We start from the raw sequence: 20,707 nt of genomic DNA on the forward strand, positions 1-20,707 counted from the left end.
TTTGACTTGGAGATAGGTATTTATGTAATATAATATGTCTTTTGTTTTATATATATTAAACAAATATTCACACTTTTTTGTTGTTAATTTTCTTATTTAGGGGGTTATTTGTTTCATTTTTTTTTTTAATTTTCAGGCTATTTTCTTCTTCTTCTTAAAAATCAATACTCATGCCAGTTCTCCTTATTCCATGAAAAAAATGAAACAATAGTATCTGTCATTAATACGTTTAAATAATTATTAAAATATTAACTCACTTCTTGTACCATTTTAAACCCATCTCTTGCCTTAGCTAACTGTGTAAGGTACCTGTAAAACAACACTTCAAAATTACACATAAAATACATTTAAGAGATAACTGTATTGTATTTGAAGCTTTAAGGACGTCCATCGGTAATTTTACTGTCACAAATTTAGTTTACCTGGCGACGCGTTATCTTCTTTGGTCCCTACACTAGGCGATGTCATATGTATGCTTTCGGCGTCAAACATAAACAACTGGCGTTTTCTGGCTTTTGTGCCGCTTCAGAATGTAATAAAATTTGTTTGTGAAGATTTTTAGGTGCAACATGTGAGTTTTTAGCTTATTATTGTAGAAATTACATGTCAATGCATTTAACAATTCAAAATGACGGCTTCCGTAGTTACAGACAAGGAGATAGAGAATTTTACCCTAACTGTCATCTAATCAGAACCAATGATACAAAATAATTGCATTAGAATTATTTTTTTACTCATAAAATAATGCCCCTCTACTATCATAGGTCACCAGGGACATATAAAATATAAATTTCTACACATTGTCTAAAATACTTAAGGGAAACAGACTCTGCAACCAAATCTGGTGCAATACTATATATCTCTAACCTTGGCAGTTGAATTTTAATTATCTGAAATGCTTATCAAGCCTTAAAATGTGTCTTAAAATTTGATAAGATTGAAATATGATCATATCACACTTCCTACAATGATCTGATAAAGTCCAGGGATCCTCGGTGGTCCAGTGGTCTAAGTAGTTCTACTAATGTAATCATTATCCAGTCAACACTGAGTTTGTGAGTTCAAACCCTGCTTGTCCAGGTGCACTGGACTCCAATCTTAATTGACTAGGATTGTAAGTTTTCCTAGACCACGTTCATTCTGTGTCAGGCTTCCTCCACCAATAAAAACAGGCGACAGACAATAACCCAAAAGTAGCGCTTAAAAGAGGGACGAAAGATACCAAAGGGACAGTCAAACTCATAAATCTAAAACAAACTGACAACGCCATGGCTAAAAATGAAAAAGACAAACAAACAACAGCACACATGACACAACATAGAAAACTAAAGAATAAACAACACGAACCCCACGTGATCTCAGGTGCTCCGAAAGGCTAAGCAGATCTTGCTCCACATGCGGCACCCGTCATGTTGCTTATGTGATAACAAATCCGGTAAATGGTCTAAAAGTGGCTTTAAAACACTAACAATCAATCAACCAATCAGATGGAATCCTACTTGACATATGTCATACCTTGAACAGGAAAATAAATTATCAATATCTTCCTCTAGTCCAGCGTCACCTTTAGCCTTCCACATGGTCCACACCTTCAGAGCATCCACTTTACGTCCACACTGTATAGATTTGTCTCCTGTGTCGTAGGAAACATCGTAGAATTTGTCTTGTTGAAACAAATACTTGGCCTTTGCTGAATGGGCATCTAACAGGACTGTCTGAAAGTCAACATTAAATTTATAAATATTGATAAATACAATTGAATGATTATAATAAGTGTTTAACACTCATAATTTAAGCACAATTTGCAAGTTGAAATTCATGCATTTTTATCACATCAGATTTGCTAAATACAAAACATTTTCAACAATTTTTTAAACTAAATACCCTAAGGATGACAATAAACTCATCATAGATATCAGGACTAAATTTCGTATATACGCCAGATGCGTGTTTCGTCGACAAACCATTTGTAATTTCAAATAGATGATCATATGTGTTGAACGCCATTCATTTAGACACAATTTATTTTTATGTCTACCTGTGCGAATTTCAAACGCGCAATTTTACACCAGTAATGAAAACCTTCTTTCATTTATGGGTAGACTTCACATAGATAAATTCAGCCGTATAAGAAAAGCAAAATGAGAATGTTAAATTTGATGTATGCCTTTTTGTGCTACTTTGTTACATTTGTTGTTTATGTAGTGATATTAAGATAACACAATATTGACTGTTGTACCCCTATTTTTGACATTTTTACTCTTTGAGTATGTTTGTTTTGTTCATGCATCGTTGACAATGTAATGGAATTTGATGCGACTGTCATACAAGTGAGAGGTTTAGCTAGCTATAAAACCAGGTTCAATCCACCATTTTCTACATTAGAAAATGCCTGTACCAAGTCAGGAATATGACAGTTGTTATCCATTCGTTTGATGTGTTTGGACTTTTGATTTTGCCTTTTGATTTTTGATTTTCCTTTTTGAATTTTCCTCGGAGTTCAGTATTTTTGTGTTTTTACTTTTTGCTAGTTGCAAGCCATGCATTTTTATCACATCAGATTTGCTCAATACATAACATTTTTTACTAGATACCCTAAGGATCCCAGACCAGTGTAATTTCAAATAGAGTTATCTTATTGGCAGTGACATACCATATCTTCTTATATCTTTTAGTAGTATTAGATTTATATTGATTGATGTTTAACGCCACTGTCAGCACTATTGCACTGTTTCGTGGCGGTCAGTTTTGAGGCATTCAGAATGCCTGAAGAGTACAGAACCCCTGACCTTCAGTAAGAAAAGTGACAATCCTAGTCAACTAAGATTGGAGTAAAGCCACATGCTCAAACTCATAACCTCTGTGTTAACAGGCTAGTGATAAAGTTATGCCTCGTTCACACGCACATTTAATTCGAATTGAATTTGAATCGAATGCGAATCGAATTCGCTAATCAGGTTCACGCACTCTTCAAATTATCCAATTCCCATTAGAAATACGCTTTTGTTAATACAAATTAAAAGTTAACGTCGTTTGGACAGTTAAGCGACTTTGATGCGCATTGCAATTCGAATTATAATTGACGTTAGGACGTAAAACGTTTTGAATGCAAATTAAACTAATTCAAATTATTTAATGCAATTAGAATTCGAATTACTTGTGAACTCAGCATAAGTTTGACTACTAAGACCAGTAGTCTTACAGAAATTATCGAATAATTTAGCAGTTGACAGATAAAGATGGACTCAAAGTGATAGCAATTTCTCACACTGGCCAATTAACTAAACAGATAGAGATAGTTTTCATTGAATATAAGGCCCGTAGCCAGGAATTTCCAAGGGGGGGTATTTGGACTCACAAACTTGACTTTAACTGTCACAATTAGAACAAAACGTTGACTTTAACAGTGCTTTTTTGTTTTCATGGGGGGTTTGTCCTCAAGCTACGGGTATGAATATCAATATTGTTCTTACCTTATGTTTAGTAAGGAAAACTGCAGCTTGTAAGTTTGTTCCCATCATTTTATGAGGATTCCATGTTAAAGAATCTGCCCTGTAAAATAAACAAACTTTAATATTTTATGTAATTGTTCATATATACATATTTTCTGTTTCTATGTAATTTGTAGTTAATGAGAAATAAGAGGAACCAAATAGATAAAAATTTATTAATTCAGTATTTAAATAAATAATCTTTGGCTAAGTAGACTCTTGTTCAAAAACTTAAATGTATTTTTTTCATCTCTTGTCTTATGTGTTTCTTTTAAAGGCTTTGGAAGGGGAGCTCCGAGTTCTAGAATAGGTGTTTTTTTAATGTGCAGAAGTCATTTCACAGGACATTTTCTATGCACATGCTTAGATTTTTACACAAGCAAATTCAACAAAAGCAATTTATCATTTAAATAGATTTGCACTTATAAAAGTTGACCACACTGTTCTTTTTTAATTTCCTCATCTTGATGAAAAGGTAATGTGACATTGTCTAACAGTGCATAGATTCAATACATAATCACAAGACTTGTAAGTAAAAAAAAAAATCAGAAACAGTAGAACAGTCGGTCTAGAAATGAAGTATTAATCTTGGCTATCACTTGTAATCTTACAATAATTCCAGACACAGTACCAGGGTATTTACATTTCAATAATGTCAAAGTCCCATAACTCTTGTCAATAGCTTCAATAATGTCAAAGTCTCATAACTCTTGTCAATAGCTTCAATAATGTCAGTCTATAACTCTTGTCAATAGCTTCAATAATGTCAAAGTCCCATAACTCTTGTCAATAGCTTCAATAATGTCAAAGTCTCATAACTCTTGTCAATAGCTTCAATAATGTCAAAGTCCATAACTCTTGTCAATAGCTTCAATAATTTCAAAGTCCCATAACTCTTGTCAAAAGCTTAAATATTGTCAAAGTCCCATAACTCTTGTCAATAGCTTCAATAATGTCAAAGTCCCATAACTCTTGTCAATAGCTTCAATAATGTCAAAGTCTCATAACTCTTGTCAATAGCTTCAATAATGTCAAAGTCCATAACTCTTGCCAATAGCCTCAATAATGTCAAAGTCCCATAACTCTTGTCAATAGCTTCAATAATGTCAAAGTCCCATAACTCTTGTCAATAGCTTCAATAATGTCAAAGTCTCATAACTCTTGTCAATAGCTTCAATAATGTCAAAGTCCTATAACTCTTGTCAATAGCTTCAATAATGTCAAAGTCCCATAACTCTTATTAACACAATAATTACCTTTCAATTCCCTTCATGAACCCCTTATATTTCCGTGACAACAAACAACCTGCTCCCCATGCTCCATCTACATGCATCCATATTTTGTATTTCTCACAGATGTCTGCTATGGCCTCTAGGGGGTCATATGCTCCAAGTACAGTAGAACCAGCTGTTGCATTGACCATGTATGGTACTACGCCCTGTAAATCAAATAGGAAAATCATGGTTCGTTAATAAGACGTTAATCAATTTTAGAACATTCAAATAGGAAATTAAAAGCTGATTGGTGGTATGTTTTGTACAGGGTTCTTATTTCATGTATATCTCCAGTTAAAGACTATGCATAGAGATTTTTCCAACCCAAAATAAGTAAATAGATGTTCTGATATCAATTTGCCTAAGGATGATTTCTATTCGAAGAAGGTAATATAAAAAAATAAGATTTCTTATAAACTTTTCTTTATAATTACAACTTCTCTGACATTATAAAGTAGCTTTTTTATATATCTTACATACTTTATAAAATATCTTTCATTATTCAGAACACATTTATAATATATCATATTTCTATATAGACAAATACCTTAGATATACAGTCCTGTATAGTTTCTTCCAATGCTTTGGGACACATTCTACCCTGATCATCAGTTTTAATAGGTAGAACATTGTCCATACCAATACCTAGAAAACCAGCTCCCTTCTTCAATGAATAATGTCCCTGTAGAAAAAATTAAATATCTTCAGTAATACAAATCTGATATTTAATGTGCTACTTATAAAAAATATGGGTGCCACATTTTGAGCAGTATCTGCTACCCTTCCAAAGTATCTGAGATTACCCCTCGATTTTAGGTGGAGTTCGTGTTGCTTAGTTTTTTTTTCTTTCAATGTCGGGTTTTTAATACCGTTGTACGTCTTTTGATCCTTTTTTTGTAATTAAAAAAAAAAATGATTTTTGCTGCCATGGCATGGTCAGTTTTATTTCAACTAATGAGTTTGAATGTCCTTTCGGTATATTTTGCTTTCTTGTATGTTTTTTGTCTTAATTTGATTTTAGATTTCAATGTTTTGAGACTAAAACTCTGTAATTAAAAGAGAATGAAAAAAAAAATTAAAAGCCCATCTGGTAAAATGGGCAACTATTAAATGTAGAGTATAAAAAATATTCTATTAATAGATTAAATTTTTTGGCTTTTCACACTCAGAATTCAAAATAGTTTTCTTTAATTTATAAGCTTTCTCTGTCTGATGAATACTTAGAGTAAGCTTCTATTCTATTGAAAAGTTGATATAAAAAATACTGTGGATTAATTTATTTTTCGCTGTCTTGGATTTTCTGGAGATGAGAAAAATTGTATTTTCTCAGAAATTTGTTTGCATGGTTTTCCAAAGTCTGTGTACAACGCTATAGCATATAGAAATTTTTTTCTTTAAAATTATCGTTGCCTTTAACCATGAAATCCACGAAATTTGGTATCCCACAAGTAATAATGAATCTGCAGTAAGGCGAAATGTTTTATTTTCAATAAAACAAATTTGCACACGAGACAAAAGGACAAGAATGTAGTATGTCAGACTACTGAAAACCAGGCTACATCAATAGACCAAAATAAATCATATAGCATCAAAACTATTTACACCTACATAAATTTCCAATATATTTTTTCATATGAATTGTTTTATAATTGCTTAATGTCAGACTAATTATTAGGGTCTAGAAAGGGTTAAGAGAACACAGAAACAAGAAAAACAGCTAGGTAATAAATAATAGAGAATCATGGGGTGCTAAAATATAAAGGCTAGTGACAAAATGGCCACAAAAATCATATAGAATATTGAAATTTTTAACTGTTGCTATGGACTACCTTCTCTGAGGTCAATACACAAATTTTAGGTAGGGCTTGCATCCCCTTGGTTTTGCAATCTGGAAATCGTTGATACCGAGCTACGTTAAGTGCATACATGTTGGAAATGGAGCCGCCTGGAATAAATCGTATTTTGTACAGGAAAAATAATGTCTAAGTGCAAACATATTGATTGGAATATAATATGAAGGTATGAAATTTGATACTAATGAAATAAGCAGAAAAATGACAACAAATTCTTGTAATTCTTGAATGAGGGTTTGCTATTCATTATCATGATCATGTGCTATATCTAAATTGGTATTCGCTATCCATGGGGTGTTTATGAGTAAGTTTCATCCAGTTATTATTAAAGTGCTTTATGAATTTGTCTCCCCTGTTTGTCATTGACTTATGAATTCTTTTTGTGATGTGATGTATGAATTCTTTTCTGTGAATTGTCGAGTAATTCATTAATTCCTCTCCACTATTTGTGCTGTAATATATAAATTGATTTGAGCTATTCCTGATGTGCAGTATGAACTATCTTTGGTGATTTTTTATTTAGAAATAAGGACCAGTTATTTTTGGTTCCTAAAACTTGTCTGAGTGGCTACTGATGCCTCTGACCTTGAAGATTATGAAGATGTTAATCATAATCGTTTTTGGATCTTTTTTGTTGTTGCTATTTAGTATGATTTTAAAGTATACTGGTAAATGATTAGCTTTTGAACTTAGAACCAATTGGCCAACCAATCCATTTAATAGAGTCCTTGATCATATTAAAGTTTTGAAGTTTGGTAGATTGACTTTGTCAGAATTTCCAAACTGTGCCTCAAATGCATAATTAAATATGATTCAAATTTGTCAATTTTACAAATCAATTAAAAAAAAAATAATAAGGAAATAAATTTCATCTGAATGCAGCATAAAAATTTACCTGGACAAAATATTCCATCTCCATTTTCAAGTCCTGCAAAATTCAGCATTTTCCTGATGACACATTGCTCCATCAAAGTAAACACTGGGCTGACTTCATATGTGTACCTGGTTAAGTTTAAAAAGCACATCAATTTAAGTAAGTCATATCAGTTCATTAGCAAATGTCACAGATGCTGATCCTTGATTTGATGTTACATTTGTAGGTGGGGATGAGCCATTAAGAACTACATCTTTTGTGACTTGGCAGCTAATTATACTATTATAACAATTTTTCGATTACTTAACAGGGAGCATGTGCATGCGCCACCTGTTGTCTGAATCCTAAGCTGCATCATAAATACAAATCATAATACTTTCTGAACATTAAAAAACATGAAAAGCAAGAAATTTTAAGCATGTATTGTCACAAATTAGATATATAAGAGAAAAGCTTTTTTTTATATGACTGTCTCCTTAGAGAGTTACCAATTGATTTAATGGAGGGACAAGGATGAAAAGTTTGGTCCTGCATTTGTTTAGTTGTTATCACTGTCCTGCCTTTTCATGTTTTGCTCTATTGGGTCCTACCTTTTTTAATAAGTGTATCCTGACCTTTTTTTTACATAAATTGTCATTCTGCTTTTCTCTTTTTTTTGCCAAGTATTTTTTTCACTCAAAACTCCTGTCTTGACTTTTTTCAAATTTCATCCTAGCCACCCATTAAAGTCAAATGGTAGTTCCCTTTTACTAGTATCATGTATATATGACAACCTTTCAAAGACGGAATAACAACTTACTGGCTAGAATTCAATGTTTCTGTAAGCCATGCACCACCAAGGGTATACTCATCCAGACCACCAAACAACTGATTGAAAAACCTAGGATGTCCTACAACAATTACAAAATACTTCTCTGTTTGTTGTAGTACAATGAAACAATGGAATTAACACACAGTCATTATCTAGTAATAACATGAATAATATGTTTGTTAATATGCAATGCAGTATAAATTTAGTATAAAAGTGTCAGGCCCCCTATATTTTGTTGGGTTGCGGTTTCATTGATGTAAACCATGCAACTCCTTTAACTCTAACTCATAAATAAGTGAGTACATTTATTGACATATCAATTAAAAATTAGAGTCCAAACATTAGAATTATATCGAATAAGTGGACGGACAACTGAGAATTAAAGTGTATGAAACCTGATAAAAAGGAAACAAATTATCTCCCTTATTTATGTTCAGTTTGAGAAAATAACAATATTGAAATTAAAACTATTAAAGTAAACAATTCATTTATATATATATTCCTCAACTGTTTGGTTGTCATCAAACTTTTTATTTGTTGGTGGGTTTTTTTATCTTTTTTTTTTAATCTTTTTTTTTCTGGGGAAAAGGGGGGGAGGGGAGAAAGAACTGTGAAAATTGCAGGAAGTTGTGCATAAATACAAAAGATTATTTTGGGACTGAAAAAAAATCAGACATGAAATAGGGAATTAAAATGTAAGATTTTGTTTTATCATGATCCACTTTTCAAAAATTGCATTTAGTCTTATGAAGCACAGAAATTCAATCCCTCCCCCCCTTTTTTAGGGTTCAAATATATCTTGTCTATGTAGTGTTTTGATGATTTGTTAATCATTTAGTTTTTTTTCTTTCTTGTTTTTTTTTTTTAACATGGAGTTTTCAGTCTTTAAATTATGAGATAATGATTCGAAAATACCTTTAGCATTATTCTATTCTTTTTTTTATCACCATAATAAAATTTCTAAAATAAGACATGGTTTTTTTTAGCACTTTTTAACATTAGAATTTTTCAACTTATTGCAAATTACCTCCCTTTCTCCTAGCAAACATTTTGTCAAAGTAATCTAACCTGTTTTTACACTGTATTTTATCACATCATTACATATATCCAGCAGACGGTCATCACTGGTTGGGTCCTTCAATTTCAGATCTACAATTTTCTCTAGTTCTTTGGGGTGTTTGAATTCCACAATTTTATTTTTCCTGTCATTGGCTTTGTCAATACCCTCTGTGAACATCAGATCCATAAGTTTTGTCAGGAAATGGTGCTGATCTTCTGCTGGGGCACTATTTGCCCCATTGGTGGCTCCATTACGTTCCATTTTTAACTTTTTGACATCACTGACACCATTTCTGGTTGAAGTAGTTTGGCCGTTTTCCATTTTTACTTTTTACCTATGAAATAAATAGAGTAAGTTGAAATGAGTAAAATTATTTAATGACACCTTAAGGAGTTATTGGCCTTTGAAGGGGTATGGTGTGTACGAAAAATTAGTCTCGACAGTAAATTTGTTCCTGTTTTCTTATGCAATTAAAATTATTATCTCCTACGGAATGACACTGATTAGATCCAGGAAATATTATTGTTTACCAGAGATATATATTATGAATATATGTATCTGTTGTTAAATTAAACTAGTAAGTAATTCATTAACCAACTCTACATTCCGGCAATTCAGAGTCTCCAATGTAACAATAACATTTTTATCGATATCATTGCATTTCAATGTATTAAACCGCAGCCAGTTGCCTTTTAACAATGAAATATTCCCTTCCCGTTTTGCGAGACGTACGTCATATACTCACAGGCACTCGTCTCAGATCCCCCTTATATACCGTTATATGATTGAATTTGTTTTCCTATATACCTTGTAAAGGTATATAGAAGAAAAACATCTGAGACGACGGTGCCTGTGGTCATACAGAAGAAAAGACCAGAAGACAGGGAAAAATGTTTCGTTTTTTCATATTCTATAACTTTCGTTTCAAATCATTTGCATCTCCAACGGAATGTTCATAAATATCTTCTCCCGCCAACTGTCCGCACACGGTGACGCGAGATAGACCAAAATAATTTCGATGTTGACACTGCTGAGAGAACACAAGAACGTATTCATCGTATTGCTACCGAAATAAGTACGTACTGATAGATAATTATATATTAAGAGGTTATGGGTTTATGAAAGAAAGAAGATCAAAGTAGAGACATCAGGTATGTGTAGAGTATTCTCAGATCTGGACATCCTGGCATTTACATTTTTCAGGGGGTGATGCCAACAGGATTCCTCTAGATTTTTCATCTATTTGAAGGTGATCACTGATTATTTATATTGCGGATTATTTTTTAACCAGAGTTTATAGTACGTTAAAAATCAAAATGGAGATATTATATAGTGTCTTTAACAATATTAAAAGAGTAAAATTACTATTTTCAACTGGTAACGATATATCAATTAAATTAATTTGCATTAAAGTCTATGGAAAATCTAGAGGATTCTTATCTGCATCACCTCTCAACATGCTAATCATTGATTGGTCAGTTACATGTTGTAATGTCACTGCAGATCTGAGAATAACAAAAAATATTTAAAATTAATTCTTGGTCTTGACCTTGTATAACGATTTCACCTCCTTGCACTTTACAACATTAAACGTGTTCTCATTACTAAGCCAAGATGTAATAACTTTTAATTCCTTCCTTCCCTATCTGTAGCATAATCTAAAATGTCTACGCTATTAGGCCACCCAAAATGAATAACGTTTTAACTGTAATTGGTAGCAGATGATTAGTCAAAGCGTTCGTATTTGCCCCCTCCTTTATTTGCTTTTTTTTTATATATATCAAAACAGATGCGGAAACAAGCAACGGGGCTTACTACATATAAAACCAACAGAATCTAGATGACACTACCATTTTCTGTGTCCAATGGACCGTGAAATTGTGGTAAAAACTCTAATTTACAATTAGAAAGCATGATCATATCATTAACTCTCAGTGGTTCTTTCTTTCTTATTTGTAGGTATACCAAGAATTATAATCCTAACCACTTCTTTTTGGTTGGGAAACAACGTGAAATTTAGAAACAGATTCCGAAGGGGCAATAACAGATCATCGTTAGCAGCATAGTCGAAGTCGAAAGATGAAGATGCTCAGCATGATCGAATGGGTAGAAAAGTCTAACTCTTGACAGACTACAAAAAATTGAAGTTTTTTTTATCAGTGCATAGAAGGTGTGCTCCGGAAAGGAAAGAGATTATTGTTGTGCTAGTGATAGACTGTTACCCGTGTACTAACAACTGATTCTTAATTTACACATTGTGTTTTTTGTATTCTTTCTTTTATACATTGTGATTTTTTTTATTATTTCTTTTACACATTCTGATTTTGTGTTTTCTAATTAACACACTGTGTTTTTTTGTTGTTGTTCTTATTAACACATTGTGTGTTTTTTTTTTTTTTTGTTCTTAATAAAAATTGTTGTTGTTGTTATTAACACATTGTGTTTTTGTATATTCCGAAAGCATACTGCATATTTTACGGAGGGAACCAACCTATACTAGTGACTGTTATCGCGTTACCCGCATAAACATCCATTTCTAGCGCATGTTGATACACAAAAGAGAATGGTAATGAGTTTTCTGGACAAGTAAAATAGACAATACTGTTGATTACCATAAAAAAAACAACGTATCATGTGAAAAAAAAAAAAAAAAAAAATACAAATATACATGATATACCTGTCTTATTTAAATCTATTTTCTTTTGCGTCGTTAACAGTGTATATACAGTGTATCAGGCAATGTATGTATGCATACCACGGTTGATATGTGACCTTCACCAATCAGAAGCATATATTTTCATTTGTAGATATGTCTCTGTATTTACCTTGTGATACCCTTTCATACTATTTAACATGCTTAAACTATGCTTCAACTGCATTTACATATATATGAACGTATAATGTGTACGTATGGCTGACTTTCTCCTGACATTTGTGAAACAAATCAATACTAAATCATTTATTCATCAGCCTTGGAATAAATTCATTATCAAAACATGACCGATCTCAAGGTTACACTAAACCTTTAAATCGGTAACGTGTAACACTTTCTTCTTTCTTACTACATTTATTACTTTTTAAATTTAATAAATCCCCCCCCCCCCCCCCCGAGACATATTTTTAAACGTACGTCTCTACTTCTCCACAACCTTTCACAGTAAATAGGTCGTTATCTTACTTTGCACTAACCCCATATGGAATTGTCTGCCCTCCCTCTTTAAATGTTGTACAAGGACAAAACCACACTATATAACGTATGTTTTTTTTTTCCTTTAGTTTGTCACAAACAGGTTTTAATATTATGTTTAAGTGATGATACCCCAGCCCCACTAGGCCACGATCGCACTACGATCTGTGAAAAAAATGCAAATTTTGATGATCGTGGTACGATCGTGTAGGTCGCAGTAAGGTCGTACCACGGTCGTGGTGAGGTCTTCAAGATCGTGAAGAGCGTGGCCAACTTTGAACATGTTCAAAACAATCGTGGTGCGGTCGTGGCGAAATTGGGTCGTAGTAGAAGCGTAGTGAGAGCGCACTGAGATCGTAGTAAGATCGCAAAGGTTGCTGTACAATCGTAGCGAGAGCGTGATTCTATTCAGAGAGATTGCGTCACTCGAATAATTCAAGCCCTTTCCGTGTCCGATTTTCTCCCACACGAGAATGTAGCCTTCGTAGATCAGCGGAATATAACGACTGAATTATTCGGGTTAGAGATTGCGCTACTATCTCGCAGCGACGTTATCACGACCTTACTACGACAATCACGTTCTCACCGCGACCCAACTACGCTTCCACTACGACTTTACCACGCTGTTCACGACCATAGTACGATTCTAGCACGCCCTTGTCGTCCTCATCACGCTCTTCTCACGACCTTACTACGTTATCACTACGACCATCATTTTTATTGTCATTTTCACATAAAATATATAAAAAAAACTCTCTAAATTTTGTTTGTCTGAATGTATTTATCTATGTGCTCTAACGGCTCAACCATGCTTCTCGTTTTTATATAGATTAGACCGTTGGTTTTTCCCGTTTAAATGGTTTAACATTAGTATTTTTTTGGACCCTTTATAGCGTGCTGTTCTGTGTGAGCCAAGGCTCCGTATTGAAGGCCGTACCTTGGCCTATAATGGTTTACTTTTATAGATTTTTACGTTGATGGAGAGTTGTCTCATTGGCACTCATACCACATCTTCCTATATATATTGACACATCTGTGTCATCTCTGCTATCGTTCACCAAAATATCGTCATTTGCATGAGCTTTATGGACCAGCAATAGGTTGTAATTTAGGTTTGATTGGTCGTTCCGACATCTCTTGATGACAAGTATTATACTACTTATGAGTATAGTATCAGTTTAATTGAAGTCTGGAGCTGGCATGTCAGTTAACTGCTATGAGTCTGTTGTTATTTATGTATTATTGTCATTTTGTTTATTTTCTTTAGTCACATCTTCTGACATCAGACTCGGACTTCTCTTGAACTGAATTTTAATGTGCGTATTGTTATGCGTTTACTTTTCATTGGCTAGACGTAAAGGGGGAGGTTTGAGATCTCACATACATGTTTAACCCCACTATTTTTGCGCCTGTCCCAAGTCAGGAGCCTCTGGCCCTTGTTAGTCTCATACTATTTTTAATTTTAGTTTCTTGTGTACTATTTGGAGTTTAGTATGGCGTTCATACTTTGCTCCCTCTGCCTCTACATCAACCCCTACCACCACGCCCACGTGTTCTAGTAGATTTTGGTGGCATAACTGTATTGTTTCCGAGAAATCTCCGTTTTAATCAGAAATAGAAGGAATGGAACTATATTGATATCAAACACGATATTGACGGTATTGCTGAGAACGTAGTAAGATCGCGGTATGAACGTGCTATAATCGCAGTAAGATAGTGTTGCAATCGGATAACTCGTGGTATGGTCGTAGTGAGAACGTGAAGAGCGTAGAAAGATCTTTATAAGCGTAGTGAGGTCGCAGAATAGGCGCGGTGAGAACGTGGTTTAATCGTAGCGGGAACGTTGTAGAAGCGTAATTAGGACGTAGTAGCATCGTGAAAGCAACGAAAATTAACATTTGCATGCCGCTCATACCGCGACCTCGCCACGATCTTAATTTAATTTAGATCGCGGTGAGCGTGGTGCGATCGTGGTCTAGTGGGACTGGGGCCATGACAACAAAGATTATTATAAAACTAATATTACATGCAAATGCTGATTTATATATATTATTAAATTGTTTGCATGTAACATTTAATATTTAATTATCTCTCCCCTTCCAATTCTCCAACTTTAAAGTTTAAAAAAATCTTACTACTATTTTAAATGTCATTAGTCAAGGCAGATAAACCCTCGATCGAAAATATGACATTTATCAAGGCCTCTATGCTTGAGAAAATCGCGTTTCAATCGTTAAAAGTTATTAAAACACGGATGCATATTAAGTTGTAAATAAAAAAAAAGGAGATGTAAGAGTAATTTAAACGTGTTGAAATGATGTAAGTTTAAAATTTGTCAAAGTAAGCTTTAAAAATTCTTTTTTTTTAATTTAGATTTATTATGCATGTCTCTATACTTAGTATGCGACGCGTAACAGTTTATAAGTAGGTGATCTCTTATATTCATTTTATACGGTACATTTGTTAGGGATATATTTCAGATTTCATTTATGAAAGGAAATATATAGAGCAGAAATTTGATTTTTTTTTGTATCAATTTAATCAAAATGTAGAATCAAATATTTTCCACTTCAAACGATAAAGTAAGACTTCTTCAAAACTTATATATGATGTATAGTTCGGCGTCAGCAAAAAAGAAGCGAAGGAAAGTGTTTATCTCTTCTTCACAAATACGTATTTCATTGAATCTCGATATTTATCATGTTTATAATTTTTCTAACAATGACGTTCTACCTCCATAAGCCTGCAAATGTCATGGCGGGTCACATATATATACCGACAATGCGAGGGCTGTAAATCACTCAAGGTCGTTAAACACGTTCCATCATCATGGTGCCATATACATGATATAGAAATTGCGTTAGTTGGAACTCTCCTTTAAGCTACGTCCGGTCATTAAGACTCAAACATGATTAAATACGACCTGTGATCTTTCACGTGCGATCTTGGGTACTGGTGACTGGCATCTCATTCAAAAGCACCTGTCTACATCTTAAGAGTTTAAAACCGACCTTTTTGTAAGTCAATTTTAAAAATGACCTAGTGAACTTAATTTTTTTCAAACGTGAGCTTGTGATCTAACATCTTCGCTAGCCAAGGGTTACGATCCACTCCCGCCCTCAAGAGAGCGGGAGTGGATCGTAACCCTTGGCTAGCGAAGATGGTGATCTAAGAGAAAACCATCATAAGGCACTGTTATTGTCTTTTATATTGTAAGCCATAACTAAAGCATATGGCCAGACTGAGTGTATACAAAAAAGGACCACACAATAATGGAGAAACTATCATTCTCTATACAAGACTTAGATGGCTTAAAGGATATTGAAAACAATAACTATTTTCTCTGCATATCTACACAACTACAAAGTGAAAGCATTGAATGATTTATATATAGTCTTACCTATAACATTCGTTTAGACTACTGAATATCAAGTCCTCTCTGACTCATGTGGAATCCTATACTACCAAAAACTCTTTACATATAATGTATTTTTGATAAAATTAGGCATACTTTTTTACCGATTTTTGCGATGATATATATATTTTAATACAATATCATGCTTATGGAAATATCACTTTCATTAAAATCTGAGGCATCACTGCAACACACACACATTTAACCAACTAAGGAATATAAACTCAATAAAATGAGACAATGGCACATCGCTTTTAAGGAAGGTAAAATTAACAACAGAAAGACTAGGTATGTGATTTTTAACTGTCAAGGTCAAAAGAAGACATCTGTCTCTAAATTAACGTTTGATTTAGTGATAATGAGTTCTAATGGATACATAATGATCCTGATCCAAAGGTCAATATCATTTTGACACAATCGGTCTCTTTGTGTTAGCTAGCTTTTTTCATCTTGGTACTATAGTTTGTCTGAGTAATCGTACCCACTGTACTGTGGTTAATTTGTTTTGGCGCAGGATCGGGATTCATCAGGGCTATAATGATATCTCAGTACAACAACACAAGGGCATTTACAGCACCATCTAGTGGCTTTTGTGTCTTGACCTTCACAATTCACACAGGAAGTAGTAGCAGCTTTTCTAAGTTAAAATTCTCCTATTACTATAGTATCAATGAGTACATCCATCTGATTTTCATTCGATATTTAGAAACACTTTGATTACTAACAGACATACGATGTCAATATACGTTTGTATTGTTGAAATTACTTTTCAAGTGATATATATTTTTTTTTAACAATATCGAAAGGACGGTAGACTGCAAGTTTACATATAGAGAGTGACGTAACTGAGACTACTATAACAGTAGTCTCAGGACATAAGAATACCAGCATAGACTAATGTGAGATATTTTTTTGTAGAAATTATAAGAGTAATGATTACTGTCAATGATAGCACTATTACCAAACTAACCTTCAAAGAATCGTAGCTCATCCAAGACTTCCACAGAGTTTTTCACACTCTAGACTGAGGAGTGGCGTCCCTTGGTTAGCTATTATAGACAGATTTGTCAGTCTATTTACTCCTCTGAAAGAATTTTTACTGGTTTTTCCTATGTAATGTAACGGTGTTTTTATACAAAAAGTTTCGTAAACTTTATGAGTAACCATGGTAATTATACTAGTTGATATTCTTCTCCTATGTGTATGTACCTTTGATTGGTTCTCGGTAAAGTATTTTGTGGTTCTTCGTCTCGTTATTTCCGGCAACGACCGGTAAATACCGTTTTTACAAAGAACTCACTGTAAACAGCATACAGAACGTTACAAGGTGTTAGTTAGTTCTGGTTAAAACTAGTCGTTAAGTTATGAGTAATATATTTCATTTATTGAACTGCAAAGAAGTAGCTCTGTTTAAGCGCAATTTTGTCAAAAGCGATAACTATATATATTGTTCTTATTATAGTATGTTCCTTAGATGAATAATCATCACATTAATCATTATATAATTTGTTAAAATAATACTAAACATACAACTTTGAGTTCGGTACTCGGCACACAAAAACAAGTTTTAGTATATTGTCGGCTTTAACTAATAACCGGTCACATCAGTACGTGGCTTTCCATAATAACCAAGTTCGTTCTACCATAGCACAAGACAAAACATCATTATTTTACATTTATTATATAGAAAAATAAATGTTAAAAATTGTTTAATTTTCTTATATTTTAGCATGATGTACTCACCTAGTACAAAGCGATGTACCTTCCTCACCGGTCTTCTCGAGATTCCACGTGATTTAGTAATGATTTTTTTTTATGTTCTAGATTAAGGACAAGATATTCTATTTTTAACGATGGAAACTTACTGGGATATTGATTTTGTTTTATTTATAGCTTTTCTTAGTGACCGCAGAGTTCACAAAAGAGTAGTAGGGTTTATATAATCTTTATTGCAAAATTACACCCATGAGGGTCAAGCAATACAATCAAACAATAATTTTATACTACACAATGCAATACAATGTAATACAATGAAATACAAAATAATACAATACAATATATGTCATATATAGAATAATAGAACATTAGAGTTCAAGGGGCATTATCAAAGGTGGACAAACAAATCATTTATTTTCTATTTTTTTTCAAACATTTACAAAATTGAAATATTGAAATAATTGAAGGAGAAAAAAGGGGATCATACCAGACTAAAAATTGATCGTCAATTTTAGTTCAATTTTAATTTTTCTATATTATTGAAGTTAATTATTAATTCCAGTTTTTCTCTGTTATCTATTCTATATTTTTATTCAATTCTTCTCTTTTCTCCTTTCTCTTCCCCTATTTTCTCATTTTTCCCGCCCCACCCCCTTAACTTTTTTGCCAATTATTGTTTACTCTGTATATCCCATGAGTTGACCCCCATCAACCGAAAACGCATTTTATAGTTAAAGTAAATGAATTCGAAAAATATCATCTACCTTACCTTTTAAACAAGTGTTATTTCAAAAATGGTATACAAAGTATAAAGATTATAATTGCCGTTATAAGATATTAATCATAAAAGTAAGCGAGTCTATTATACTTTAACTAATCTCTTATATTATCCATTCATTTAATTGGACACGTTGCAGTTGTTAATTTTCACTACCTTTCAAAGATGTTCAATTGCTCCACCCAAACATACCAACATCTAATAATGTCTAAAATTACACCCCTTAGGCAGCAACCATTTGATTTTCGGGGGGGGGGGGGGGGGGGGGGGGGGGGGGGGCTTTTTTTTTTTTAAAGTTTGTTTCCAGTTTTTGGAGAAAAAAATAATTTGTTTTTGATTCTGAGGGGAAAAATGTTTGTTTCACCCTCAGCTGCCACTATATGTAATGCTAAAATTGAAAGAAAAAAATTGTTTTCGACTTGTCAGAAAACAGAGAAAAAAAATTTGTCCAGAAAAAAAACCCATAGCCCCTCCCCCCCCCAGAAAATCAAATGGTTGCTGCCTTATCCCGAGGTTTGCCGATCCGGAACAATTTTAAAACACCCGCTTCATCCAAGACTACAGCAAGGTAATAAGCAGGTTCTCGACTGACTAACGCTTTGTTCTGACATAGACAGTTGTTCGAGTGAATACAAGTGGATTCCTGATTATGCAGTATGAATATATAAGAAGCTTTTAAAATTTAACCAGACAGTGGACCACTTTGCCGGAATTCAAGATATGACTTCTATTTCCTCATTTAGTAAAAAGATTTTAATTATATAAACATATTTTAGGGTAAATTAAGTGACGAGGCCTCTCATGGGCGTGTCCAAGTAATCACATTTGCCAAATGAATTATACTCGCATAATCATTGATTGTTTTTTAAAACAAGATAATCAAATGATCAAAACCATAGTCCTAGATTATGAAATAATCATGAAATATTTGGTCTGGTAATCAAATAATCACTTTAAAAATGGCCAAGTAATCACATGATCAAAAATCCATGATTATTTATATGTCTGAACAAGAAGAATGAAAAGTAAAACATACAGACTGTTTGTTCTGTATGTGTTCAAACCCACATATTCTGGACAGTGATATATACAGCTCAACATTATCGAAAGAAACTAGATACATCAGGTGTATATATCAGGTTTGACTCATCGAAACAAAGAACACAAGCTGAAGCATGCATCTAACAAACAGATAAAAAGAAAAGAGATACAAAGTACCCATGCATCTGTAGGAGAGGCCAGTGGCGGATCCAGAGGGGGGGTTCCGGGGGTGCGCATCCCCCCTTTATTTTGGCCGATCAATGCATTTGAATCGGGACAATCGGGACATATGTTTTGCACCCCCCCCCCCTTTTTGCCCTGGGCTAGCACCCCCCCTTTCGAAAATTCCTGCATCCGCCACTGAGAGGGGCGAACGATACCACTGTCCAGAGGGACAGACAAACAAAAAAAACCTCATAGATCGAAAATAAACTGACAACGTTAACCCCATGGCCAAAAAATCAAAAGCCGAACAAATAATATTATAGTACACAAGACACAACATAGAAAACTAAAGACTTAGGCAACACGAATCCCACCAAACACTGGGGTGATATCAGGTCCTCCGGAAGGGTGAGCAGATCCTGCTTCACATGTGGCACATGTGAGAACTCATAGTTGTCGACAGGAAAACCGGCAACCCTGACCAATAAGATTGGAACCGAGCACACCTAATTCATACACGTTTTCACGCTGTATGTTTGTTTAATCTAGTACATTGGCTAGACGTATAGAGGGACAGAGGATTGAAATCTTACAAAACGTGTTTAAACCCGCCGAAATATTTAAGCCTGTCCCAAGTCAGGAGCAACTGCCCTTTGTTAGTCTTGTGTATACAATACAAGTTAGAAGTCAAGATGCGGTATTTTTGCCATTGAGACAGCCCATAGGTAACGGTATGTTTTGTGCAATCTTGGTTTATTTACATGCTTCGTAGTTTAGTGTGACGTCCATTTTCGCTGAACTAGTACACATGTTTGTTTAGGGGCCAGCTGAAGCCCGCTTCCGGGTGTGGAATTTTCTGATTTTGGTGGCGTTGTGCTGTATTCTGCTCTTTGTTCGGGTTGTCTCTGACAGACTCCGTTTCCAGTCTTAATTCTATTTTTTACAGGCTAATGAGATAGTAGTTTAACTCTGTCACCGAAGCCATGTTTTCATTTACAATTTTAAATTTGACGTGTGTATGTATACATGTATTCAATTTTGC

The 20,707-nt window shown here is 33.8% G+C and overlaps 1 protein-coding gene across 5 annotated transcripts; it reads right to left on the minus strand.

Annotated features, from left to right (window-relative positions):
• Nucleotides 1–257: 257 nt before the first annotated feature.
• LOC139507499 (cysteine sulfinic acid decarboxylase-like) lies at nt 258–17,800 on the minus strand (the record flags this gene model as incomplete). Of its 5 annotated transcripts, XM_071295766.1 has the most annotated exon segments (11): nt 258–309; nt 1,516–1,715; nt 3,474–3,552; nt 4,748–4,929; nt 5,313–5,447; nt 6,595–6,710; nt 7,514–7,620; nt 8,292–8,382; nt 9,372–9,697; nt 16,936–17,049; nt 17,709–17,724. In XM_071295766.1, coding segments are annotated over 9 exon segments (1,275 nt in total), but the record flags the coding sequence as incomplete, so codon positions are not given.
• Nucleotides 17,801–20,707: the final 2,907 nt, after the last annotated feature.

This window comes from Mytilus edulis, unplaced genomic scaffold, assembly GCF_963676685.1.
Source record: "Mytilus edulis unplaced genomic scaffold, xbMytEdul2.2 SCAFFOLD_1656, whole genome shotgun sequence".
In the NCBI taxonomy this organism is placed as follows: domain Eukaryota; kingdom Metazoa; phylum Mollusca; class Bivalvia; order Mytilida; family Mytilidae; genus Mytilus; species Mytilus edulis.